The following is a 25,497-nucleotide window of genomic DNA, read 5'->3' as shown; positions in this document are numbered from 1 at the left end:
GCATTTGCCATACCAAATGGTGATGCAGCTACTCAAAATGCTCTCAATGGTGCAGCTGTATAACTTGTTGGGGATCTGAGGGCCCATGACAAATCTTTTCAGCCTCCTGAGGGGAAAGAGGCATTGTCGCACCCTCTTCCCGACTGTGTTGGTGTGTTTGGACCATAATCAGTTCTTAGTGGACTATCCTCTCTAGGTTTCTTCCTAAGTTCTGGTCTTTCTAAGGAGTTTTTCCTAGCCACCGTGCTTCTACACCTGCATTGCTTGCTGTTTGGGGTTTTAGGCTGGGTTTCTGTATATCACTTTGTGACATCAGCTGATGTAAGAAGGGCTTTATAAATACATTTGATTTGATTTAATTTGACACCGACTCACTCTGCTACAGCCCCATCAATGTAAATGGGGCCATGTTCAGCCCTCCGTTTCCTGTAGTACACAATAAGCTCCTCTGTCTTGCCCACGTTGAGGGAGAGGTTGTTGTCCTGGCACCAAACTGCCAGATCTCTAACCTCCCTATAGGCTGTCTCATCGTCGTTGGTGATCAGACCCACCACTGATGTGTCATCGGCAAACTTAATTATGGTGTTGGAGATGTGCGTGGCCACACAGTCGTGGGTGAACAGTGAGTACAGGAGGGGACTAAGCATTCACCCCTGAGGTGCCCCGTGTTGAGGGTCAGCATGGTGGGTGTGTTATTGCCTACCCTCAGCAACTTGGGGGCGGCCCTTCAGGAAGTCCAGGATCCAGTTGCAGAGGGAGCTGTTCAGTCCCGTGGACCTTAGCTTAGTGATGAGGTCAGTTCTATTTTCTATGGTAACATTATCACCCTCTGGTTGCCAGTAGTTGTTTTACAGTTATACCTAACCTCACCATTATGGACATTTGTCACATTGGTAACAATGACTCGGGTAAGGGGTAAGGGCACGGGGACGAAGACCAAACAAGCACGTAACAAAACACAGGGTTGAAACCCAAACAAAAGAGCGAGGAGTACCTCGAATAAATACACACGCGCAGAATGATTAACACACGGGACGAGACCCGTAATCAACGGCATGAAAACCAAAACACACAGCACAGGTACTCACACGCTCCAACGGACATTGTAACAATAATGGACAGCACCATGGTGAACAAAGGGCACATATATACAAATACAATCAGTGGGAATAGGGGCCAGGTGTGCGCAATGAAAGTTCCAGAGGGATCCGTGACAACATTGTTCTCTCCCTATGTGCAGATTTAAAAACATCTCCTCTCCCCTTTCCCTCGGTCAAATAGGTAATTGACATACATTATATAAATAACACAAAACGGAAAACAACTGTGTATTTGTACAGTAATTTTTATTTAGATGCCACAGCTCTTGCATATTACAACTGTTGGCTTTCATAAGGCAAAAGCAAGAATGATCCACCAGCTAATTTCACACAGAAAACAGAAAGCGTTCAGAGGGTGGGGACCCACGGGCATGCAGCAATGGCTCAGAATGCAATGTACAGCGTTGTATATACAAAACAACAGTGAGATCCAAGGAAATGCCACACAGCTCATCCTAATCAACTACGGAATCAAACATAAAAGACGAACCAACTTTCATTTTGGTAAATAAAAAACATTTTTCTTTTTAGAGCTCTTTTCTCTGTAAAAGTGCAACTCAATTTAAAATAGAGTAGAACCTGTTTCAAGGTCTTTTCAACAACGTAGAAATAAAAATATAATCTCCAACAAGATATCAAAATGGAGCTATGAGAATATTGCATTTCTAGAATACCCACTCATTTTAGTTCAAAATGGCTGCTGGACAATGTCTCGTTAGTGTTAGGGTGAGAGATTATGAGGTCACAGAGCATTGACATAGATATGGAAACGCAAGTTCTAGAACATACTGTGGGGTTGAGAGTAGAGTGAGTAGACGAGAAGACGTTTGTCCTAAACAGCTTTGAACTTAAATAATGAGGGTCATTTTCAGTTTGAAGCAGTTGGCATCCACTTTAAGACAGACAAGACAAAGAAAAGGGTACATACACTCATCGTCACAAAAATGTACCATTATAATGAGTGTAGAATACGACAAAGAAGCGCCATTTAGGTTTGCATTGGACAGGAACACACCTAATAATCTCACTCAACATTGTCAAACAAATGGTACTCCATATTGCTTAGGAACACATAGAAATGAATTTAGAAATCAATGAGACAAAGATATCATCGGTGCTATCTTCAGCATGACACAGCTAAACTGTTGATCATGGTTTATTTTTTCAACATTTTTCCTCAGTATAGTAATTACTATTTGTATTGTTTATTACAGGTCCTTCATGGGCATTTCAAGCTGACAAACATGTCCTAGAGTTGATATGTGAGTAACAGAGTTGGTACATGCATTGGTTACCAGGCTAAGTCAAAAGTTGTGAGAGGAGGGGGTCGGCGGTGGGGTGTGGAGACAGGAGTCAGACGGGGGTAAAGTGAGGTGCCAGTTCCGGTGTTGGGTGGTGCCGGGCTCTAGTCGTCGTCTTCGTCCTCTTCGTCACTGTCCTTCATGGAGATTCCCCCCATGCCTCCCTCCTTCATGGACGCGTTGGCCTCCTCCAGGGTCAGCCTGTTCCTCACCGTGTCATACATCTTACTGTTCAGGGTGGAGTCTAGCACCCCCTGCAGACGGAAGTCACGGTACTTTTTCTACAAGGAGAAGGATTATTCATGAGTAAATTGGTTAGCCGGTACAGAGGGATGATAATATTGACAGTAACTAAAGGCTCTAGAAAGAACGTGTTTCCCCGGGTTAGAGGTAGACTACATGGAAATCAGTGATAGTGATTATGAAGAGATGAGGGTCTCTCCAATCACCATCTCCAGGACACTATAACGCCTACCATACCACTAAGCTACATTTTTCAACATACCCTTTCAATCACGTTCCCATCTTGCCATCACGTAAGGCGACGCTAGTCTCAAAAGAGTTTTAACCCCTGGGGTGCCAGTAAGTTTGTAGGCCGTCATTGTAAATAAGAATTCTTAACTGACTTGCCTAGTTAAATAAAGCTTAAATAAAAAAGTATCAGAAGTTACAGTACCTGGGTTACAGTGCAGGTTATTAACCCCTCCCTGCCAGTGAGTTACCTTGACAATCCTGATGAGGATCTTGAGCTGGTAGACATGGAGCTGCTGGTCCATTCGCTCAGTGAGCCAGGTCCCCAGTAGGTTCATGGTGGCTGTGTACCATTGCTGCAACACACACAAACACAGCGTTCTCCAGCAAAACACACACACACACACACACATTGACAAAAGCAAGCACACACACACACATACACACACAGACTCAAGCAAACTAGAGCTCTGAATATCAAGATGCAGCTTGATATGTTTTCTAGTGAACACATACACACGCCTTACAAGCAAAACACACGCACATAGGGACGTACTTTCTGACACTTAACACACACAGACATTCACAGTATTCTCCAGGAAAGATGAGACAGACATTTCAAAACATACACAGAAGACACAATACTGTAGTGGTGAATAGAAGCACACACTGAACATGCATAAAATACGGATTCAGAAAAAAGCACATTATTATTTCATAATTCCCATTTCTCCAATCACTGCAGGACTCTACGAAAATCTGAGGGAAACAATTAAATGATTAATAAATTGCCAGGGTATACTAGTATTAGTAGTAGACATTAATCTATAAAATCTTTATGTTTTCTGGCACAACAATTCTGGCTCCAGTACACTCAGGGACAGAATCTTATATAGTTTTTAATAAACTGAACATAATATGCCATACATAATTTGTATCTGAATTTAAATAAGTAAATTCTTTACTTCAAATGTACTTCCAGACTAGAGCTAAAGCCCTATGAAGACTCTTCAATAGTTATTAGCAACACAACAACGTCTTAGAACATTCCTTCTACATACTGTAACTCCATAGTGTCCTTTCAACTCGATCATTTGCGGAAATGAAATCATAATGAGAAAATGAGGAAAGTGTTAGGCAGGCAAGGAGCAGATAGTTGTGCTATTTTCTTATACCTTTTCAGAAGATTGTTTCATTCATGCATTCAGAGTGTAGGATAAGATTGATCTAGATGATTCATATCAGAGATCAAGTTATAAGAGAACAGCACACAAGAGAGGAGTGATGAACCAAGGAAGATAGGAAATAGTCATCCTCCCACGAACGTCCAGAAAAAAATATAAACTTTGAGTAATGTGGAGTGAGTAGGCAGGGTCAGGTTGAGGGCCTGGTCAGGCATGAGGGCCAGGAATGAGGGCCTGGAGGGTCAGGAATGAGGGCCTGGAGGCTCAGGAATGAGGGCCTGGAGGGTCAGGAATGAGGGCCTGGAGGCTCAGGAATGAGGGCCTGGAGGGCCTGGAGGCTCAGGAATGAGGGCCTGGAGGGCCTGGAGGCTCAGGAATGAGGGCCTGGAGGGTCAGGAATGAGGGCCTGGAAGGCCAGGATTCGACTTGTTTTGGTTGGTATTTGGATGGTTTGACTGGTCTAATTGCCCTAGCTCTAATTTGATTGGACCCAGGTTTGTTTGTCCTGTAGAGAGGACTGGTAGGTCAGGAGGTTTTGGATTGGCGCTTGAGGTCAGATATTAGCGGATGGATGCCTGTCCACTTCACACGGTCGAGTTGAGCCTACGTGCGTGCAGTGCATGCAGACCTGGAAGGCAGGTGGGTAGGTGGCTGGGTGGATGCGTGCGTGCAGAGATTGGTTGGCTGTATGTGTTGTATAGTAGTATAGTGGTATGGCAGTATATTCATATACAGTGCCTTTGGAAAGTATTCAGACCCCTTGACGTTTTCCACATTTTGTTACGTTACAGCCTTATTTTAAAATTTATTAAATAAATAAAAATCCTCAGAAATCTACACACAATACCTCATAATGACAAAGCGAAAACAGGTTTTTAGAAATGTTTGCCTAGAAGGCCAGCATCCCGGAGTCGCCTCTTCACTGTTGACGTTGAGACTGGTGTTTTGCGGGTACTTTTTAATGAAGCTGCCAGTTGAGGACTTGTGAGGAGTCTGTTTCTCAAACTAGACACTCTAATGTACTTGTCCTCTTACTCAGTTGTGCACCGGGGCCTCCCACTGCTCTTTCTATTCTGGTTAGAGACAGTTTGCGCTGTTCTGTGAAGGGAGTAGTACACAGCGTTGTACGAGATCTTCAGTTTCTTGGCAATTTCTCGCATGGAATAGCCTTCTTTTCTCAGAACAAGAATAGACACGAGTTTCAGAAGAAAGTTCTTGGTGTCTGGCCATTTTGAGCCTGTAATCGAACCCACAAATGCTGATGCTCCAAATACTCAACTAGTCTAAAGGCCAGTTTTATTACTTCTTTAATCAGTACAACAGTTTTCAGCTATGCTAACATAATTGCAAAAGGATTTTCTAATGATCAATTAGCCTTTTAAAATTATAACTTGGATTAGCTAACACAACGTGCCATTGGAACACAAGAGTGATGGTTGCTGATAATGGGCCTCTGTACGCCTATGTAGATATTCCATAAAAAATCTGCCGTTTCCAGCTACAATAGTCATTTACAACATTAACAATGTCTACACTGTATTTCAGATCAATTTGATGTTCATTTAATGGACAAAAAAATGTGCTTTTCTTTCAAAAACAAGGACATTGTAACGCGGGTCGTATAAAGGGGACCAAGGCGCAGCGTGTAGAGTGCTCATTTCTTAACTTTAACGAAGACACTTAAACAAAACAACAAAACGACAGCCAACAGTTCTGTCAGGTACATTTGACAAAACGGAAAACAACTACCCACAAAAACCCAGGAAGAAAAACCCCTACTTAAATATGATCTCCAATCAGAGGCAACGAGGACCAGCTGCCTCCAATTGGCGATCAACCCCCCAAAAAAACATAGAAATAGAAAACCTAGAACACAAACATAGAAATAGAAAACATAGAAAAACACAAAACACCCCCTGTCACGCCCTGACCTACTCTACTATAGAAAATTACATCTTACTAGGGTCAGGACGTGACAGACATTTCTAAGTGGCTCCAAACTTTTGAATGGTAGTGTATGTAAATGAGATATATCCGTTTTTTCTTTTTAATAAATTAATTTTAAAAAAATACAAAAAATCTTGTTTTGCTTTGCCGTTATGGGGTATTGAGTGTAGATTTATGAGGGGGAAAAAAACATTTAATCCATTTTTAGAGTAAGGCTGTAACGTAACAGAATGTGGGAAGTCAAGGGGTCTGAATACTTTCCGAAGGCACTGTAGTAGTATGGTAGTGTAGTAGTATGGTCGTATATTAGTATGGTAGTATAGTAGTACAGTAGTATAGTAGTATAGTGGTATGGTAGTATGGTAGTATATAGTAGTAGTATGTTGGTATGGTAGTATAGTTGCATAGTGGTATGGTAGTATGGCAGTATACAGTAGCAGTATGGTAGTATAGTAGTATGGTAGTATAGTAGTATAGGGGTATGGTAGTATGGTAGTATACAGTAGTAGTATGGTAGTATATTAGTATGGTAGTAGGGTAGTATAGTAGTAGGACTGAGGCAGAACTCTAAGAGGAGAATGGTCATGCTAGAAGATGTACACAGGAAGATTATTTGACTTGAATTCATGCCATTCAACATAATGTGCTAAAACAATGCAACATTAGAGATAAGTGCCACTTTCTGAAGAGAGATAAGGCGGTAGGAGTTATGGGGTTAATAAAGAAAGAAAGAATTGAGAGAGAGAAAAAAAAAGTAAAGTTGTTGAAATGAATAAGTGAAAGATAGAAAGAGAGAGAGAGAGCGAGATGCAGCATTGGGGAGTTTTGCCAATTCATGCAAAGAGATGGATGGAATATAATAGCATTAGGAGGGAAAATAATGTTTATAAAACCACCAACCTATCATCAGACACTAACGGAAATACAAAGTTAAACACTGTTGCAACCAAAACATACACAGCTCAAAAGATGTAAACAGTCAAACACGGTAGGGCCAGGTCAGAAGCAGCTATACTAACAGCCACACATCAGAAACAGTAGGGAGGAGGTACTGTTTAGCAGTGTAGAAATACAAGGAGACAGACAGGGACAGCCAGTGTTGACTTCAAAGATGAAAGCAAACATACTTCACAGTAGTACAACACACCTCTCAAGCACAAGACACACACCACTCTAAGCACATAAAAGCACACCTCTCTAGCACATAACAGCACACCTCGCTAGCACATAACAGCACACCTCTCAAACACACAAAGCCAACACACAGTGACAGCGCTGGAACAGAATGCTACTGCATGAATAAAACCTCTCAAACACACTAATACACAGCTAATACACATACTGAATCACTGTACCCCACACCTCTCAGACACACTAATACAAAGCTAATACACATACTCAATCACTGTACCGCACACCTCTCAGACACACTAATACACAGCTAATACACATACTGAATCACTGTACCGCACACCTCTCAAACACACTAATACACAGCTAATACACATACTGAATCACTGTACCGCACACCTCTCAGACACACTAGTACAAAGCTAATACACATACTCAATCACTGTACCGCACACCTCTCAGACACACTAATACACAGCTAATACACACACTGAATCACTGTACCGCACACCTCTCAAACACACTAATACACAGCTAATACACATACTGAATCACTGTACCGCACACCTCTCAGACACACTAATACACAGCTAATACACATACTGAATCACTGTACCGCACATCTCTCAGACACACAAAGCCAACACACACACACATCTGTGCACCACAATACTGTACAGTTTATACATTTCAGGGGTATGAAGCAGACACACATCACTGAGGTACACCTCACGGAAATGGTGGACACATTATTTCAAATGCACCACATAAGGATTACGTGCTTGTAAGACAGTGCTCTCATATCCCTGGCTTTTGCCAGACCGATTCAAACGTGAACGTGTACAGATGTAGGATCTTCATTTGATCACCCTGTTGCAGGAGAACTTTCCTGCAATGCATGGCATTTAAATCTTTTAGAGTGTTTGAGGTTTAAAAAGGCTTCTGAAGTTTGTATTTTCCACATTGAAAGAGGCTTGATTAATCCTTATGAAAAATTGATCAGCCCCTACAAAAATATCCATGAATGTTAATCCACAAATTAAGATCCGACATCTGTATTGTAAAGTACTATATAATATTCAAGATTATTGACATAGAAAATGAATGTTAGTTATTATGTATCCTAGTGTTGGAGTGAATTAGATAATCTGTACATAATCCCATATCTTTCTTTACCCAGAGAGCACTGCTTTCGATAATCCTGCCTGATGGTGCTTGTTTGGATTCTTTGCTTGTAAACAAAAGGGATCCAACCAATTCCCAAAGGTCCAAAAGCACTGTGGCAATGCATACCAGAATACAGTGGGCAGCAGCAGAGGAGGAAGAATAGATAGAAGAGAAAAGCCACTAGAGGAGGATAATAAAACACAGCCCTCTTCTGTACCAGGCTGTGGTAGGTATACACACAGCCCATGGTCTCAAAATGTGACATATCATATCCCTTCTCTGTCACAATTGTTTTGCCACATTTTGGAAATCCCCCTTCCTATTGGTCAGGAGGAGGCATCTTACTTACATCAAATAACCTTTCTATATACACCTCCTCATTGACCTTATCTCGCAGGATGTCCTGAGAGTGGCGGACACAGGTCACATAACCGTCGGCAACATCCATCCCAGGCTTCTGCAAACACACCAGAAACAGAAACATTGTAAATCTGTCATTTGTATTATGTAAAAATGTATTTAAAATATACTAAAGACTATGGAAAATAAATAAAATATTGAAAACTCTGAAATTAAATAATGATGTAATGTACTAAATACAGTTGAAGTCGGAAGTTTACATACACCTTAGCCAAATACATTTAAACTCAGTTTTTCACAATTCCTGACATTTAATCCCAGCTATACATTAAATAAAGTATTGGTTTTGATGTACTTCAACCATGATGCTGCAACCCCTGTGCTTCACGGTTGGGATGGTGTTCTTCGGCTTGCAAGCCTCCCCCTTTTTCCTCCAAACATAACGATGGTCATTATGGCCAAACAGTTCTATTTTTGTTTCATCAGACCAGAGGACATTTCTCCAAAAAGTATGATCCTTGTCCCCATGTGCAGTTGCAAACCGTAGTATGGCTTTTTTTATGGCAGTTTTGGAGCAGTGGCTTCTGCCTTGCTGAGCGGCCTTTGAGGTTATGTCGATATAGGACTCGTTTTACTGTGGATATAGATACTTTTATACCTGTTTCGTCCAGCATCTTCACAAGGTCCTTTGCTGTTGTTCTGGGATTGATTTGCACTTCTCGCACCAAAGTACGTTCATCTCTAGGAGACAGAACGCGTATCCTTCCTGAGCAGTATGACAGCTGCGTGGTCCCATGGTGATTATACTTGCGTACTGTTGTTTGTGCAGATGAACGTGGTACCTTCAGGCATTTGGAAATTGCTCCCAAGGATGAACCAGACTTGTGGAGGTCTACAATTGTTTTCTGAGTTCTTGGCTGATTTCTTTTGAATTTTCCATGATATCAAGAAAAGAGGCACTGAGTTTGAAGGTAGGCCTTGAAATACATCCACAGGTACACCTCCAATTGACTCAAATGATGCCAATTAGCCTATCAGAAGCTTCTAAAGCCATGACATAACTTTCTGGAATGTTCCAAGCTGTTTAAAGGCACAGTCAACTTAGTGTATGTAAACTTCTGACCCACTGGAATTGTGATACAGTGAATTATATGTGAAATAATCTGTCTGTAAACAATTGTCGTGCACAAAGTAGATGTCCTAACCGACTTGCCAAAACTATAGTTTGTTAACATGAAATTTGTGGAGTGGTTGAAAAACGAGTGTATGCAAACTTCCGATTTCAACTGTATCTACTCACACAGTAAAAAGTTTTAAAGATAATAAATAGAGGCATGGTTGGGAGAGGCAGAGGGAAGGGGTTATGGGAGAAAAATATATCTTCTCTGCACAGCACAGCACAGTAAAATCACAGCAAACACATAAGAATGTACTGAATTATATGTTATTGCTTTCAGATCACATAGCTTTACTGGTTTGACATGTGGGACTGCAGCACACTTACAGGGACATCCACATACTTAGACGCAGCTTTCACCTGAAATTACAGACAGAATGTGACAAGAAAAGATGAGAATTGCATAATTTGCACAGTCACCAATATAACTAGAATAATTGACAGAAACACAGTTCCATCTGCCACGATATTGGAGGAGATACAGTAGAGAAGTCTAGTCTTACCGTGAATGACATGAAAGATGAGAAGAGAGTGCCTTCATCATATCGGGAGATCTTCGCCAACAGGGCCTCCAGAATAACCACAAACTGAGAAGAAGTGAGACACACAAACAACAAATAAACAAATCAAATCGTATTTGTCACATGGGCCGAATAGAACAGTGAAATGGTTACAAACAACTAACAAATAGATTTATCCCAGACCACAAATCACCTTGTTCTTCTTTTCTAGTACCACAAAGCAAGCTGAGGCCAACCACAAAATGAGTCACGTATCGTTAGGAAGGACAACTTCTATAAGAAAGAAGAAGAGTGAAGTGTACCTTAGCCACCATGAGTTGGATCATGTCTTTCACACTCTCCTCAATCAGTTCATCTATTTGGGCGTGGTACTGTTTCTGAAATACCAAAATAACACACAGTTCATCTATTTTGGTGGTACATTTTCTAGTAGGTGTATGTGATCCCTTGTGGGAAATGAACCCACAACCTTTGCACCACATTCTTACCTCCTGGCCCATCTCCATGGCACACAGCTTGGCGGACTGGTCCTTCGCGTCCACCATCACATTGAACATGGTGCATATTGCTGCTGAGATGCGGAAGTCTGTGCCCCTGCTACTCTTTGCCAGCTTGGACTCAAATGCCATCTTAGTGCTGCAATACACATCAGGGAACATCTCTATGCAATGTATCATATTTTGTTTGAGGCAGAGGCTCATGTCCAGCCACATGATCGAGAGACACACACACACCAACACCGACACAACACCGCCTCGCTTCGCGTTCTTAGGAAACTATGCAGTATTTTGTTTTTTATGTATTATTTCTTACACTGTTGCCACAGGAAATCTTAAGTCTTTTTACATACAGCCGGGATTAACTATTGGATATAAGAGCAACGTCAACTTACCAACATTACGACCAGGAATACGACTTTCCCAAAGCGTATCCTGTGTTTGGCCCACCACCCAGGACAATGGATCGGATCCCAGCAGGCGACCCAAAACAACAGCATTGCAGAAGGGGCAAATGGAGCAGTCTTCTGGTCAGGCTCCATAGACGGGCAAATCGCCCACCGCTCCCGAGTATACTACTCGCCAATGTCCAGTCTCTTGACAACAAGGTAGACGAAATCCGAGCAAGGGTTTTCTTCCAGAGAGACATCAGAGATTGTAACACTCTCTGTTTCACGGAAACATGGCTCACTCTGGATACGTTATCAGAGTCGGTACAGCCACCTGGTTTCTTCACGCATCGTGCCAACAGAAACAAACATCTCTCTGGTAAGAAGAAGGGCGGGGGTGTATACCTTATGATTAACGAGTCGTGGTGTGATCATAACAACATACAGGAACTAAATTCCTTTTGTTCACCTGACCTAGAATTCCTTACAATCAAATGCCGACCGCATTATCTACCAAGAGAATTCTCTTCAATTATAATCACAGTCGTGTATCCCCCCCCAAGCAGACACCTCAATGGCCCTGAAAGAACTTAATTTGACTCTATGTAAACTGGAAACCACATATCCTGAGGCTGCATTTATTGTAGCTGTCACGTCCTGCCAGTATAAGAGGTTATTTGTTATTGTAGTTTGGTCAGGGCGTGGCAGGGGTGTGTTTGTTTTGTGTTGTCGGGTTTTTGGGTATTGTTCTATGTTTTGTGTGTCTATGTTCTTTCTATGTTGTGTATTTCTTTGTATTGGCCTGGTATGGCTCTCAATCAGGGACAGCTGTACTTCGTTGTTGCTGATTGGGAGCCATACTTAGGTAGCCCTTTTTCCACCTGTCTTTTGTGGGAAGTTGTTTTTGCACTGCTGTGGTTAGCCTGCAAAACTGTTTAGCTGTCGTTCGTTTTTTTTCTTGTTTTGTGTAGTGTTCAATAAAAGTTAAGATGAGCATTCACATGCCCGCTGCATTTTGGTACAATCACTACGACGGCCGTTACAGAACTTCCCACCAACAACGGACCAAGCAGCGGAGGAAGGAGCAGCAGAGCTATCTAGAGTCATGGACTTGGGAGGAGATTCTAGCTGGAAAAGGACCATGGAAGAAGGCTGGTGACAACCGGGAATGTTATGTGGGAACACGGCTGGCAAGGAAGCCTGAGAGGCAGCCCAAAAAATTGTTTTGGGGGGGCACATGGGTAGGTTGGCTAGGCCAGGACTGGGACTTGAGCCAACTTCACGTGCTTATTACGGGGAGCGATGGAACAAGAGAGCACCGTGCTATGCGGAAGTGCGCACGGTCTCGCCCAGTTGCACGCACAGTCCGGTTCGGGTGATACCAGCCCCCCGTAAGTGCCGTGCTAGAGTGAGCATCCAGCCTGGGAGAAGTGCGCCGGCACAATACATCTGGCCACCAGTGTGTCTCTTGGGTCCAGGCTACCCTGCGCCTGCTCTACACACGGCAGCCATCGGTTCTCAGCACAGCCCAGTTCGCCCTGTGCCAGCACTCCGCCCGTGCAGGGCTACGCTGACAATCGAGCCAGGACGGGTTGTGCAGGCTGTGCGCTCCAGACCTCCAGTGTGTGTTCAAGACCCGGTGTATCCAGTTCCTGCTCCTCGCACTAGCCCTGAAGTGCGTGTCCCTCGTCTAGCACCTCCAAAGCCAGCATCACGCACCCGGCCTCCAGTGTGTCAGCCCAGTCCAGTACATCCTGTTCCTGCTCCTCGCACTAGCCCTGAGGTGCGTGTCTCCAGTCTGGTACCTCCAGTACCAGCCCCACGCACTAGGCCTCCAGTGCGTCAGCCCAGTCCAGTTCGTCCTGCTCTTGCTCCTCGCACTAGCCCTGTGGTGCATGAAAATAGTCTGGCGCCTCCAAAGCCAGCCCCACGCATCAGGCCTTCAGTGTGCAGTCCCCATCCAGAGCTTCCGGAGCCGCCAGAGCTACCCGCCAATCCGGAGCCGCCAGAGCCGCCCGCCAGTCCGGAGCCGCCAGAGCCGCCCGCCTGTCCGGCGCAGCCAGAGTTGCCCTCCTGTCCGGCGCAGCCAGAGTCGCCCGCTGCGAGGGTCCCCCGTCCGGGGTCGGTGGCGAGGGACCTCGCTCTAGTGTTGCACAAGAACAATCGGTGACGGTGACCACCCTCCCTTTCCTCCCCTGTAGTTTTGGGATTTTTTGTTGTGGGTTATTGTTTTGTTAGATTTTGTTTCAGGTGCTTCCGTGGTCTGCACCTTTGGGGGGGGGGGGGGGGGGGGGGGGGGGTACTGTCACGTCCTGACCAGTATAAGGGGTTATTTGTTATTGTAGTTTGGTCAGGGCGTGGCAGGGGTGTGTTTGTTTTGTGTTGTCGGGGTTTTGGGGTATTGTTCTATGTTTTGTATGTCTATGTTCTTTCTATGTTGTGTATTTCTTTGTCTTGGCCTGGTATGGCTCTCAATTGGTGACAGCTGTACTTCGTTGTTGCTGATTGGGAGCCATACTTAGGTAGCCCTTATTCCACCTGTTTTTTGTGGGAAGTTGTTTTTGCACTGCTGTGGTTAGCCTGCAAAACCGTTTAGCTGTCGTTCGTTTTTTTTCTTGTTTTGTGTAGTGTTCAATAAAAGTTAAGATGAGCATTCACATACCTGCTGCATTTTGGTCCAATCACTACGACTGCCGTTACAGTAGCTGGGGATTTTAACAAGGCTAAACTGAAAACAAGGCTCTCTAAATTTTATCAGCATATCAAATGCCCGACCCGGGCTGGCAAAATTCTGGACCATTGTTACTCTAACCTGTTATGGCTAGGGGGCAGTATTTTCACGGCCGGATAAAAAACGTACCCGATTTAATCTGATTATTACTCCTGCCCAGAAACTAGAATATGCATATAATTATTAGCTTTGGATAGAAAACACTCCAAAGTTTCTAAAACTGTTTGAATGGTGTCTGTGAGTATAACAGAACTCATTTGGCAGGCCAAAACCTGAGAATATTCTGTACAGGAAGTAACCTGTCTGACCATTTATTGCCCTTCTTGATTATCTCTATCCATTACAGGGGATCTCTGCTGTTACGTGACACTTCCTACGGCTCCCATGGGATCTCAGAAGGCGGCAAAAAGCTGAATCGTGGCTTTGCAGGCTCTGGCTGAAAAAAAGTAGCGCGTTTGGATAGTGGCCAGTCACAGTACTATGAAACTCAGGCTCGTGCACGAGGGGATCCCATGCTTTTATTTCCTCTCTCTTTGTACGTATACACGCTTTCCCGGTCAGAATATTATCGCTTTTTTACGAGAAAAATGGCATAAAAATTGATTTTAAACAGCGGTTGACATGCTTCGAAGTATGGTAATGGAATATTTAGAAATCTTTTGTCACGAAATGCGCCATGCTCGTGACCCTTATTTACACTTCGGATAGTGTCTTGAACGCACGAACAAAACGCCGCTGTTTGGATATAACTATGGATTATTTTGAACCAAACCAACATTTGTTATTGAAGTAGCAGTCCTGGGAGTGCATTCTGACGAAGAACACCAAAGGTAATCAAACTTTTCTAATAGTAAATCGGAGTTTGGTCAGGGCTAAACTTGGTGGGTGTTTAAATAGCTAGCCGTGATGGCTGGGCTATCTACTCAGAATATTGCAAAATGTGCTTTCACCGAAAAGCTATTTTAAAATCGGACATATCGAGTGCATAGAGGAGTTCTGTATCTATAATTCTTAAAATAATTGTTATGTTTTTTGTGAACGTTTATCGTGAGTAATTTAGTAAATTCACCGCAAGTTTGCGGGGTATATGCTAGTTCTGAACGTCACATGCTAATGTAAAAAAGCTGGTTTTTGATATAAATATGAACTTGATTGAACAAAACATGCATGCATTGTATAACATAATGTCCTAGGGTTGTCATCTGATGAAGATCATCAAAGGTTAGTGCTGCATTTAGCTGTGGTTTTGTTTTTTGTGACATTATATGCTAGCTTGAAAAATGGGTGTCTGATTATTTCTGGCTGGGTACTCTGCTGACATAATCTAATGTTTTGCTTTCGCTGTAAAGCCTTTTTGAAATCAGACAGTGTGGTTAGATTAACGAGAGTCTTGTCTTTAAAATGCTGTAAAATAGTCATATGTTTGTTTTCGGATTTTAGAGGAGTTTGTATTTCGCGCCACGCCCATCATTGGATATTGGAGCAGGTGTTCCACTAGCGGAACGTCTAGATGTAAGAGGCTAACTTCAGCGACACATACAAAGCTCTCCCTCGCCCTCCTTTTGGCAAATCTGACCATGACTCCATTTTGTTGCTCCCAGCCTAAAGACAGAAACTAAAACAGGAAACGCCCATGCCCAGGTCTATTCAACGATGGTCTGACAAGTCTGATTCCACGCTTCAAGATTGCTTCGATCACGTGGACTGGGATATGTTCCGGATAGCGTCGGACAACAACATTGATGTACGGTGAGGGAAAAAAGTATTTGATCCCCTGCTGATTTTGTCCGTTTGCCCACTGACAAAGAAATGATCAGTCTATAATTTTAATAGTAGGTTTATTTGAACAGTGAGAGACAGAATAACAACAAAAAAATCCAGAAAAACACATGTCAAAAATGTTATAAATTGATTTGCATTTTAATGAGGGAAATAAGTATTTGACCCCCTCTCAATCAGAAAGATTTCTGGCTCCCAGGTGTCTTTTATACAGGTAACGAGCTGAGATTAGGAGCACACTCTTAAAGGGAGTGCTTCTAATCTCAGCTTGTTACCTGTATAAAAGACACCTGTCCACAGAAGCAATCAATCAATCAGATTCCAAACTCTCCACCATGGCCAAGACCAAAGAGCTCTCCAAGGATGTCAGGGACAAGATTGTAGACCTACACAAGGCTGGAATGGGCTACAAGACCATCGCTAAGCAGCTTGGTGAGAAGGTGACAACAGTTGGTGCGATTATTCGCAAATGGAAGGAACACAAAAGAACTGTCAATCTCCCTCGGCCTGGGGCTCCATGCAAGATCTCACCTCGTGGAGTTGCAATGATCATGAGAACGGTGAGGAATCAGCCCAGAACTACACAGCAGGATCTTGTCAATGATGTCAAGGCAGCTGGGACTATAGTCACCAAGAAAACAATTGGTAACACACTACGCCGTGAAGGACTGTAATCCTGCAGCGCCTGCAAGGTCCCCTTGCTCAAGAAAGCACATATACATGTCCGTTTGAAGTTTGCCAATGAACATCTGAATAATTCAGAGGACAAGTGGGTGAAAGTGTTGTGGTCAGATGAGACCAAAATGGAGCTCTTTGGCATCAACTCAACTCGCCGTGTTTGGAGGAGGAGGAATGCTGCCTATGACCCCAAGAACCTCATCCCCACCATCAAACATGGAGGTGGAAACATTATGCTTTGAGGGTGTTTTTCTGCTAAGGGGACAGGACAACTTCACCGCATCAAAGGGACAATGGACGGGGCCATGTACCGTCAAATATTGGGTGATAACCTCCTTCCCTCAGCCAGAGCATTGAAAATGGGTCGTGGATGGGTATTCCAGCATGACAATGACCTTAAACACACGGCCAAGGCAACAAAGGAGTGGCTCAAGAAGAAGCACATTAAAGTCCTGGAGTGGCCTAGCCAGTCTCCAGACATTAATCCCATAGAAAATCTGTGGAGGGAGCTGAAGGTTCGAGTTGCCAAACGTCAGCCTCGAAACCTTAATGACTTGGAGAAGATCTGCAAAGTGGAGTGGGACAAAATCCCTCCTGAGATGTGTGCAAACTTGGTGATCAACTACAAGAAACGTCTGACCTCTGTGATTGCCAACAAGGGTTTTGCCACCAAGTACTAAGTCATGTTTTGCAGAGGGGTCAAATACTTATTTCCCTCATTAAAATGCAAATCAATTTATAACATTTTTGACATGCGTTTTACTAGATTCTTTTGTTGTTATTCTGTCTCTCACTGTTCAAATAAACCTAGCATTAAAATTATAGACTGATCATTTCTTAGTCAGTGGGCAAACGTACAAAATCAGCAGGGGATCAAATACTTTTTTCACTCACTGTATACGCTGATTCGGTGAGCGAGTTTATTAGCAAGTGCATCGGTGATGTTGTACCCACGGCGACAATTGAATCCTTCCCCAAACAGAAACCGTGGATTGATGTCAGCATTCGCGCAAAACTGAAAGCGCGAACCACTGCTTTTAATCAGGGCAAGGCGACCGGAAACATGACCGAATACAAACAGTGTAGCTATTCCCTCCGCAAGGCAATCAAACAGTATAGAGACAAAGTAGAGTCGCAATTCAACGGCTCAGACACGAGAGGTATGTGGCAGGGTCTACAGTCAATCACGGACTACAAAAAGAAAACCAGCCCCGTTGCGGACCACGATGTCTTGCTCCCAGACAAACTAAACAAATTCTTTGCTTGCTTTGAGGACAATACAGTGCCACCGACACAGCCCGCTACCAAACCTTGCGGGCTTTCCTTCACCGCAGCCAACGTGAGTAAAACATTGAAATGTTAACCCTCGCAAGGCTGCCGGCCCAGATGGCATCCCTAGCCGCGTCCTCAGAGCATACGCAGACCAACTGGCTGGTGTGTTTACGGACATATTCAATCAATTGTTCCTGTTCCCAAGAAAGCTAAGGTAACTGAGCTAAACGACTATCGCCCCGTAGCACTCACTTCCGTCATCATGAAGTGCTTTAAAACCTGTTGGGGATAGGGAGCAGTATTTGCACGGCCGGATAAAAAACGTACCCGATTTAATCTGGTTACTACTCCTGCCCAGAAACTAGAATATGCATATAATTAGTAGATTTGGATAGAAAACACTCTAAAGTTTCTAAAACTGTTTGAATGGTGTCTGTGAGTATAACAGAACTCATATGGCAGTCAAAACCCTGAGACAAATCCTAACAGGAAATGGAAATCTGATGTGTGGAATCACTTCAAACCTTTGCCATTAACACACAGGGACTTATTAATCATTTTTCACTTCCTAAGGCTTCCACTAGATGTCGCCAGTCTTTACAAAGTGGTTTGAGTCTTCTATGGTAGAAACTGACCCAAAGAGATGCTTGGGAAGTTGGTCACAGGGGGAGGGCCATTACCACTATGACGTGGGCGCCCATGGCTACCCTCCCCTTTCGAAACGTTTAGTAAGACAATGCAATCGTCCGCCTTGAATATTATTGAAGCTCTGGTTGAAAAAGGCCCTAAAGATTTATGTTATACAACGTTTGACATGTTTGAACGAACGTAAATATATATTTTTTGCACATTCGTGACGACAAGTCCTGTGCGCTTCAGTACATTATGAGTAGCCTTCGGAACGTGCTAACAAGAAGGAACTATTGGGACATAAATTATTCACTTTTTCGAACAAAACTACATTTGTTGTGGACCTGGGATTGCTGGAAGTGCCTTCTGATGAAGATAATCAAAGGTAAGGGAATATTTACAATAGTATTTTTGATTTTAGATGGTTCCAAGATGGCGCTAACATGTATCACCTAGCCTATTTTTCTGAGCATACCATGTCGTTTATTGCAAAGTGTGATTTCCCAGAAAAGTTATTTTTTAAATCTGGCAATGCGGTTGCATTCATGAGCTGTTAATCTATAATTCTTTGAATGACAATATTACATTTTAACAATGTTTTCGAATAGTAATTTTGTAAATTGTAGCGCTGATTCACCGGAAGCATTTGAGGGAAAATATTTTCTGAACGTCACGCGCCGATGTAAAATGCTGTTTTCATATATAAATATGAACTTTATCGAACAAAAAATGCATGTATTGTGTAACATGATGTCCTAGGAGTGTCATCTGATGAAGATTGTCAAAGGTTAGTGCTGCATTTAGCTGTGTTTTGGGTATTTGTGATGCATCTAGTTGCTTTGAAAATGGCAGTGTAATTTTTTTTGGCAGGGTACTCTCCTAACATAATCTAATGTTTTGCTTTTGCTGTAAAGCCTTTTTGAAATCGGACAACGTGGTTCGATTCAGGAGAGGTGTATCTATAAAATGGTGTAAAATAGTCATATGTTTGAGAAATTGAAGTTATAGCATTTATGAGGTTTTGTATTTCGCGCGAAGCGATTCCACTGGCTGTTGACTAGGGTGGGACGCAAACGTCCCACCTTGCCCAGACAGGTTAAGAGACTAGTCAAGGATCATATCACCTCCACCCTACCTGACACCCTAGACCCACTCCAATTTGCTTACCGCCCCAATAGGTCCACAGATGACGCAATCGCAATCACACTGCACACTGCCCTAACCCATCTGGACAAGAGGAATACCTATGTAAGAATGCTGTTAATCGACTACAGCTCAGCATTTAACACCATAGTACCCTCCAAACTCGTCATTAAGCTCGAGACCCTGGGCCTCGACCCCGCCCTGTGCAACTGGGACATGGACTTTCTGACGGGCTGCCCCCAGGTGGTGAGAGTAGGAAACAACATCTCCACCCCGCTGATCCTCAACACTGGGGCCCCACAAGGGTACGTTCTCAGGCCTCTCCTGTACTCCCTGTTCACCCATGACTGCGTGGCCATGCACACCTCCAACTCAATCATCAAGTTTGCAGACAACACTACAGTGGTAGGCTTGATTACCAACAATGACGAGACGGCCTACAGGGAGGAGGTGAGGGCCCTCGGAGTGTGGTGTCAGGAAAATAACCTCACACTCAACGTCAACAAAACAATGGAGGTTATCGTGGACTTCAGGAAACAGCAGAGGGAGCACCCCCCCTATCAACATCAACGGGACAGTAGTGGAGAAGTTGGAAAGTTTTAAGTTCCTCGGCGTACACATCACGGACAAACTGAAATGGTCCACCCACACAGACAGCGTGGTGAAGAAGGCACAACAGCGCCTCTTCAACCTCAGGTGGCTGAAGAAATTTGTCTTGTCACCAAAAACACTCACAAACTGTTACAGATGCACAATCGAGAGCATCCTGTCGGGCTGTATCACCGCCTGGTACGGCAACTGCTCCGCCCACAACCGTAAGGCTCTCCAGAGGGTAGTGATGTCTGCACAACACATCACCGGGGGCAAACTACCTGCCCTCCAGGACACCTACACCACCAGATGTCACAGGAAGGCCAAAAAGATCATCAAGGACAACAACCACCCGAGCCACTGCCTGTTCACCCCGCTATCATCCAGAAGGCGAGGTCAGTACAGGTGCATCAAAGCTGGGACCGAGAGACTGAAAAACAGCTTCTATCTCAAGGCCATCAGACTGTTAAACAGCCATCACTAACATTGAGTGGCTGCTGCCAACATACTGACTCAAATCTCGAGCCAATTTAACAATTAAAAATTGGATGTAATAAATGCATCACTAGTCACTTTAAACAATGCCACTTTATATCATGTTTACATACCCTACATTACTCATCTCATATGTACATACTGTACTCTATACGATCTACTGCATCTTGCCTATGCCGTTCGGCCATCGCTCACCCATGTATTTATATGTACACATTCTCATTCATTCCTTTACACTTGTGTGTGTATAAGGTAGATGTTGTGAAATTGTTAGATTACTTGTTAGATATTACTGCATGGTCGGAACTAGAAGCACAAGCATTTCGCTACACTCGCATTAACATCTGCTAACCTTGTGTATGTGACCAATAAAATTTGATTTGATTTGATTTGACACACACATGCACCGACCCCCACAAACACTGACAACCACATTATATTGAATCCAACACAGAAACATACACACAACACACACACACCGTTTGACGCAGTTCTCGATCATGTCGCTGGACATGAGCTTCATGCGGTTCTCCAGGTGTTTGGCGAACTCCTCCTCGGGCCAGTGCAGGTCCCTGATGAAGGTCTGCAGCGCCTCCAGCTTCCAAAACAAGTCCTCCGATGTCCCAGAGCCATTGCTGCACACCAACGGCACACCCAAACACAAACAGGTCAGAGGGCAAAGAAGACAGAGGGGTCAGTGGGGTGTAAAGGAGGATGCTGGTCCTCCACACCTCAACGTCTGGGGTCAAAGGTCCTTTATTCTAGCCACACACCGACCGACTGTTCCAGAGTAATGTCCTTCATATTAACTCAACTTATAAATATCAGATCTTCTCTTTAGACAGACAGTCAGTGTGTGGGGGAAATAAAAGGTCAGGGTTGACTCCAACATTGAAATAACCATGCTGTAGCATATGGTTATTATTAACCCTTTAGGTGTGAAGTGGAATCATGCAGGATAGTCACTGCAGATATCTCACACGCTGACTTGTGTCTATACAGAGCGAGGGAGTAGAGAGGTAAGGGAAGGCGTGCCTTGAAACATGGCTATAATTTTGTGTTCAAAAGTAGGTTTAATTGATCTCTATTGAACTTGGTTTGTTTTGGGTATACACGATCAATCACAGAAAATACAACTCTTAAAGAGCAGCCCCCTCTCTCACCCCCCATGTCCTCAGGCTGGTGGTACTGGGCGTGTATCCTACAGTACAGTAGATATTAAACACACCATGCAGTCCTGTCTGAAGGTGCTGTCATCCTGGGTAGAGCTGACTGGGATAGGGGGATGCAGGAAAAGCAGGAAGAGGAGGAGAGGAAAAGAGGACAGGAGAGGGGGCAGATCTCTACTATATTGGATGCCAGCTGCACTGAAGCGGTGGTTGCTTCAGAGCATTCAGCTAACAGTCCACCCACCCAGATACAACCAGGTGGACTCTCTACCCACCCCTCCCCATCCCAACCATAAAAATAGAAACACTAGAATGAAAACACCCGCTAACCACCAGCCCCACCCACCCTATCCCACTGGCCATAGACAGTCATGTGAGCCAGGACCAGTAATATTCATACATGGTGCTGATGCAACTGTGTTTTCTATTAGCAATCAGTGGTACAGTCAACTATTCATGAGCACTATGGACAAACTACTTTATTCTCTACAGCTAGTGCAATTATGAAAACTGTTGGAGAGAAGAGGAAAGATACACATTGGACAGAAAATTCCAGCTAAATTATGTCCACTGCTGCAATAGAGTTCAGTGCAACAAAGCCCAACACTTCCAGTGAGAGATGGTTTGGATCTGTATCTCTGTACCTCACAGCTCAACTGCATGCATGTTGAGGGGAAATGAGAAGGCAACAGATAGCCCTTCATTTCGAGAACAAACAAGTCTAAACTCTAAACAAGCCTAAACTACTGTGTTTAACCCCTTTGCAGTGCTCTTGGCATGAACATGATAGGATCGGTAAAGACCGCTCTGCTTTAATGTTTACCCCAGATTTGATTTGAGGAACGTAAGGGTAAAGTAGTCATATCTGGAATGTGCGTGCCATGCTCTAGCCTATGGAGTTGAGAAATAAGCTATTTTCCCTTACATAATGTCTAAGCAGGTCGTTGGCAGAGATATTTCAAAATGTAAATCAATATTTTAATTGTCAATGACCTGTGACATGGGGACCTAGGGGACATGTTCATACCAAGGCAATACGTTGCTGATGCACATAAATCTAAGGTGAACTAGTTGAATACACACTCAGGGACATAGATAGCAGCCATCCATGACGGGGTGGAAAAACTAGGCATTGTTGGAAGGTTAACTGATAGTCCTGCTACTGGCGGCAGATTTGGTACTTTGGGAATTTGGAGGTTGACATTTGGTATTTGGAGATTCACATTGGGCAGATTACTTGTTAAGCTCCTGCAGAAGAGACAGACAAAAAGAACAAAATAAATCCAGAACAGTGGTAATGTAGACACTGCTGCAGATCAAAGCCATGTGACACTGTACAGTAAAAGTAATCAAATCCAGAACACAAGAGGAAAAGTCACAAAGAAACCGATCATCTTCTGACATGATACATAGTATGTAAATACCACACATAAACAAGAGCAACAGTTAGAGAAGCAGATGTTTTCGGAAGCACATAGAAAAAGAGGACCTACTACATTCAGAATAAGCGGTGGATTTCAGAGACACAGAGACACATACAGTATAAAAGCAGCAGTAAGACAAAACAGCAAAGTTATATAAACACTAGACCTATAGTCTAGAAATATGTATTTTCTTTTGAGGTTTAGAGCTTTGTAAAGAGCTTCCTTTATGAAGAAAGCAAAGCAAAATGTAAATGGAATGACAAATCAATAAGAATTACTTATTGAGCAAATTAGAAACACAAACTAAACCGGAGAGCTTCTGTCCCTAGTGACATTTCAAAGCACACACTATGAACGTTAGAGCATGAAACAAAAAGGATGGAAATATTGGAGATAGACTTCAACTAAACCGAACAATATACACTAAAGTTTAGAGCTTCTGACAATAAAACTAATAGTTTTAATAATACCTTATGAGTCGTACCATCATATTCAGCTTTAATTTGTTTCTGAAGTTGTATCCTAATAAAAGTTGTATTAATGCCTATCGGGATATGTTTTCCTTCTCAGAAAAGAAACTCTGACTGAGGAGTGTGGTGAGGCAGTCAAATTTCAATAAGGAGTGACCAACATGAGGTATAGTAGTCTTGTAAGAGTGTCTCTCTCCTGGCCTATCTAGCCATCCTAAAGAGCAGACAGTTAGTGAGAGGATGGACGGTCCCTTACTTTACAGGCACCCAGGACTCTCCCTCACACCCCCTGGTGATAGACTGAGCGATGGAGGACTCCATCAGGTCCACATATCTAACCACCAGGGGAGAATAGAGGTCCTGCAGGTGTTTGTGGAATTTCCCGTTGCACAGGTGATCTAGAAGCAGAAGAAGAGAGAGAGAATAAAGAGATTATAGCAATAAACATTGTTTAGTCTGTGTACCTGATGGGACTGTTTCGTCGTTTGTTTTGTGTAAGTGGTTTGTTTTTCCTTCGAATAAAAGAAGATGTTCAATATACCCGCTGCAGTTTGGTCCACTCCATACGACGACTGTTACAATTATAACATAAATGTCACAAAGGGGCAGGACCAAGCAGTGTTAGTATAGCACAGAACAGTACGTGTTTTTGAAAATAATCTGTTCTGAATCACTGTTTCTAAGGTGTGATTCCTGGAGAAAAGCCACAACCACCTCTAGCTGTTTAAGATGGGTGAAAACTTTGGACTTTTGAGTCTGTGGTTAATCCCTTTCACATTCCAAGATATGACATGAATCTAACTTGTTCCTTAATGTTTATTGGAGAAGGCCATTGGTGTATATAGGAAGAGAAACAGGAAACGTACAGTCCGTGCGGAGGAAGTCATTGAGCAGCTGGAAGAGAGGGAAGCTGTCCCAGCTCTCAGGAGACTGGATCTCCAGGGCAGCGTCCATGTCCACAGCGTACATGGCCAGGAAGGTCTCAGCGTGCTCCGTCATCAGGTCAGACCACCAGGCAAAGGCCTAGACACACACACACCACGGACAGGACAGAGACAGAACCAGGGAGGGGGTGAATGGTGAACACAAGGTGTGAGGATATGGGGTAGAGCAGGCTGGACAGCGAGGGGGCAGAGCAGACTGGGAAGGATCACACACGTACTGGAGCTAATCAGAGCTCTAACAAACCCCACACCAGCAAAGCACTGTGGACTGATATTATGTGTAGGTAGGTAGGCACAGAGTACTTGGATTGTTGGCTGTTAAATGTAATGATTTTATGTAGTCATCTATAGTAATGGATGTCTGTAGCCTTGCAAACCCATGTGTTCTCCAATAATGAGTAAAACCAATCCACAGCTCTTGCTGGTGAAGACTAAAGGGATCTGGGCTGCATAAAACCTTAGCTAGCCTCCCACCAACGGGAGAAGAACTTTACAATACATTTATACACAAAGCCAAAAATAGCATAATGATAGCATATAGCTGAGTAATTATGTTGTATTCATTGATTATTGATTATTCATCTCTAGATTGAGGGAGGGTCACAGCCTGGCGGGGGGGGGGGGGCGCCTTAGGTACCTTTTCTCATGCAGACTGACGTGGAAAACTCCCTACATGCTTTGCTCTCCAGGACCAGGAAGGAGCTCGGGTTTCCACCATTCACATCATTGCCATACCAACAGAACACTCCTCTGTAGATGTGAATGTGACACAGGTCATGTCCATGCACTGTACTCTGCCATATAATAGGAAGTAGGCACACTGACCGAAGACTGCAGCACATAGCTTCTCTACTAACTACAGGGTCTTCAGAGTGATAATTTGTGGACAGACCAAGGTACTTGATATGGGTCTCCCCAGTGATTTT

At 43.5% G+C, this 25,497-nt stretch overlaps 1 protein-coding gene across 12 annotated transcripts in view; it reads right to left on the bottom strand.

The window, feature by feature from the left end:
- Positions 1-1,327: 1,327 nt before the first annotated feature.
- LOC115150325 (calcium-dependent secretion activator 1) overlaps positions 1,328-25,497 on the bottom strand; it is a 167,591-nt gene continuing 143,421 nt past the window's right edge. For 5 of the 12 annotated variants that reach the window (XM_029693491.1, XM_029693495.1, XM_029693494.1 and 2 more), the window contains 11 exons: positions 24,494-24,650; positions 23,884-24,025; positions 22,817-22,981; positions 21,044-21,199; positions 10,848-10,995; positions 10,662-10,736; positions 10,342-10,425; positions 10,166-10,198; positions 8,651-8,758; positions 3,124-3,228; positions 2,506-2,682 (listed from right to left, as the gene is read on the bottom strand). In XM_029693491.1, the coding sequence (XP_029549351.1) occupies positions 2,506-2,682; positions 3,124-3,228; positions 8,651-8,758; positions 10,166-10,198; positions 10,342-10,425; positions 10,662-10,736; positions 10,848-10,995; positions 21,044-21,199; positions 22,817-22,981; positions 23,884-24,025; positions 24,494-24,650 (1,350 nt within the window). Of the gene's footprint in view, positions 2,683-3,123; positions 3,229-8,650; positions 8,759-10,165; positions 10,199-10,341; positions 10,426-10,661; positions 10,737-10,847; positions 10,996-21,043; positions 21,200-22,816; positions 22,982-23,883; positions 24,026-24,493; positions 24,651-25,497 lie in introns of all 12 variants that reach the window. The other 7 variants (XM_029693497.1, XM_029693498.1, XM_029693499.1 and 4 more) reach the window with 2 other exon arrangements.

The sequence above is a fragment of the Salmo trutta genome, chromosome 16 (assembly GCF_901001165.1).
Source record: "Salmo trutta chromosome 16, fSalTru1.1, whole genome shotgun sequence".
In the NCBI taxonomy this organism is placed as follows: Eukaryota; Metazoa; Chordata; class Actinopteri; order Salmoniformes; family Salmonidae; genus Salmo; species Salmo trutta.
Note: the sequence above shows the minus strand (reverse complement) of the source record. Positions and strands in the feature narration are given on the sequence as shown.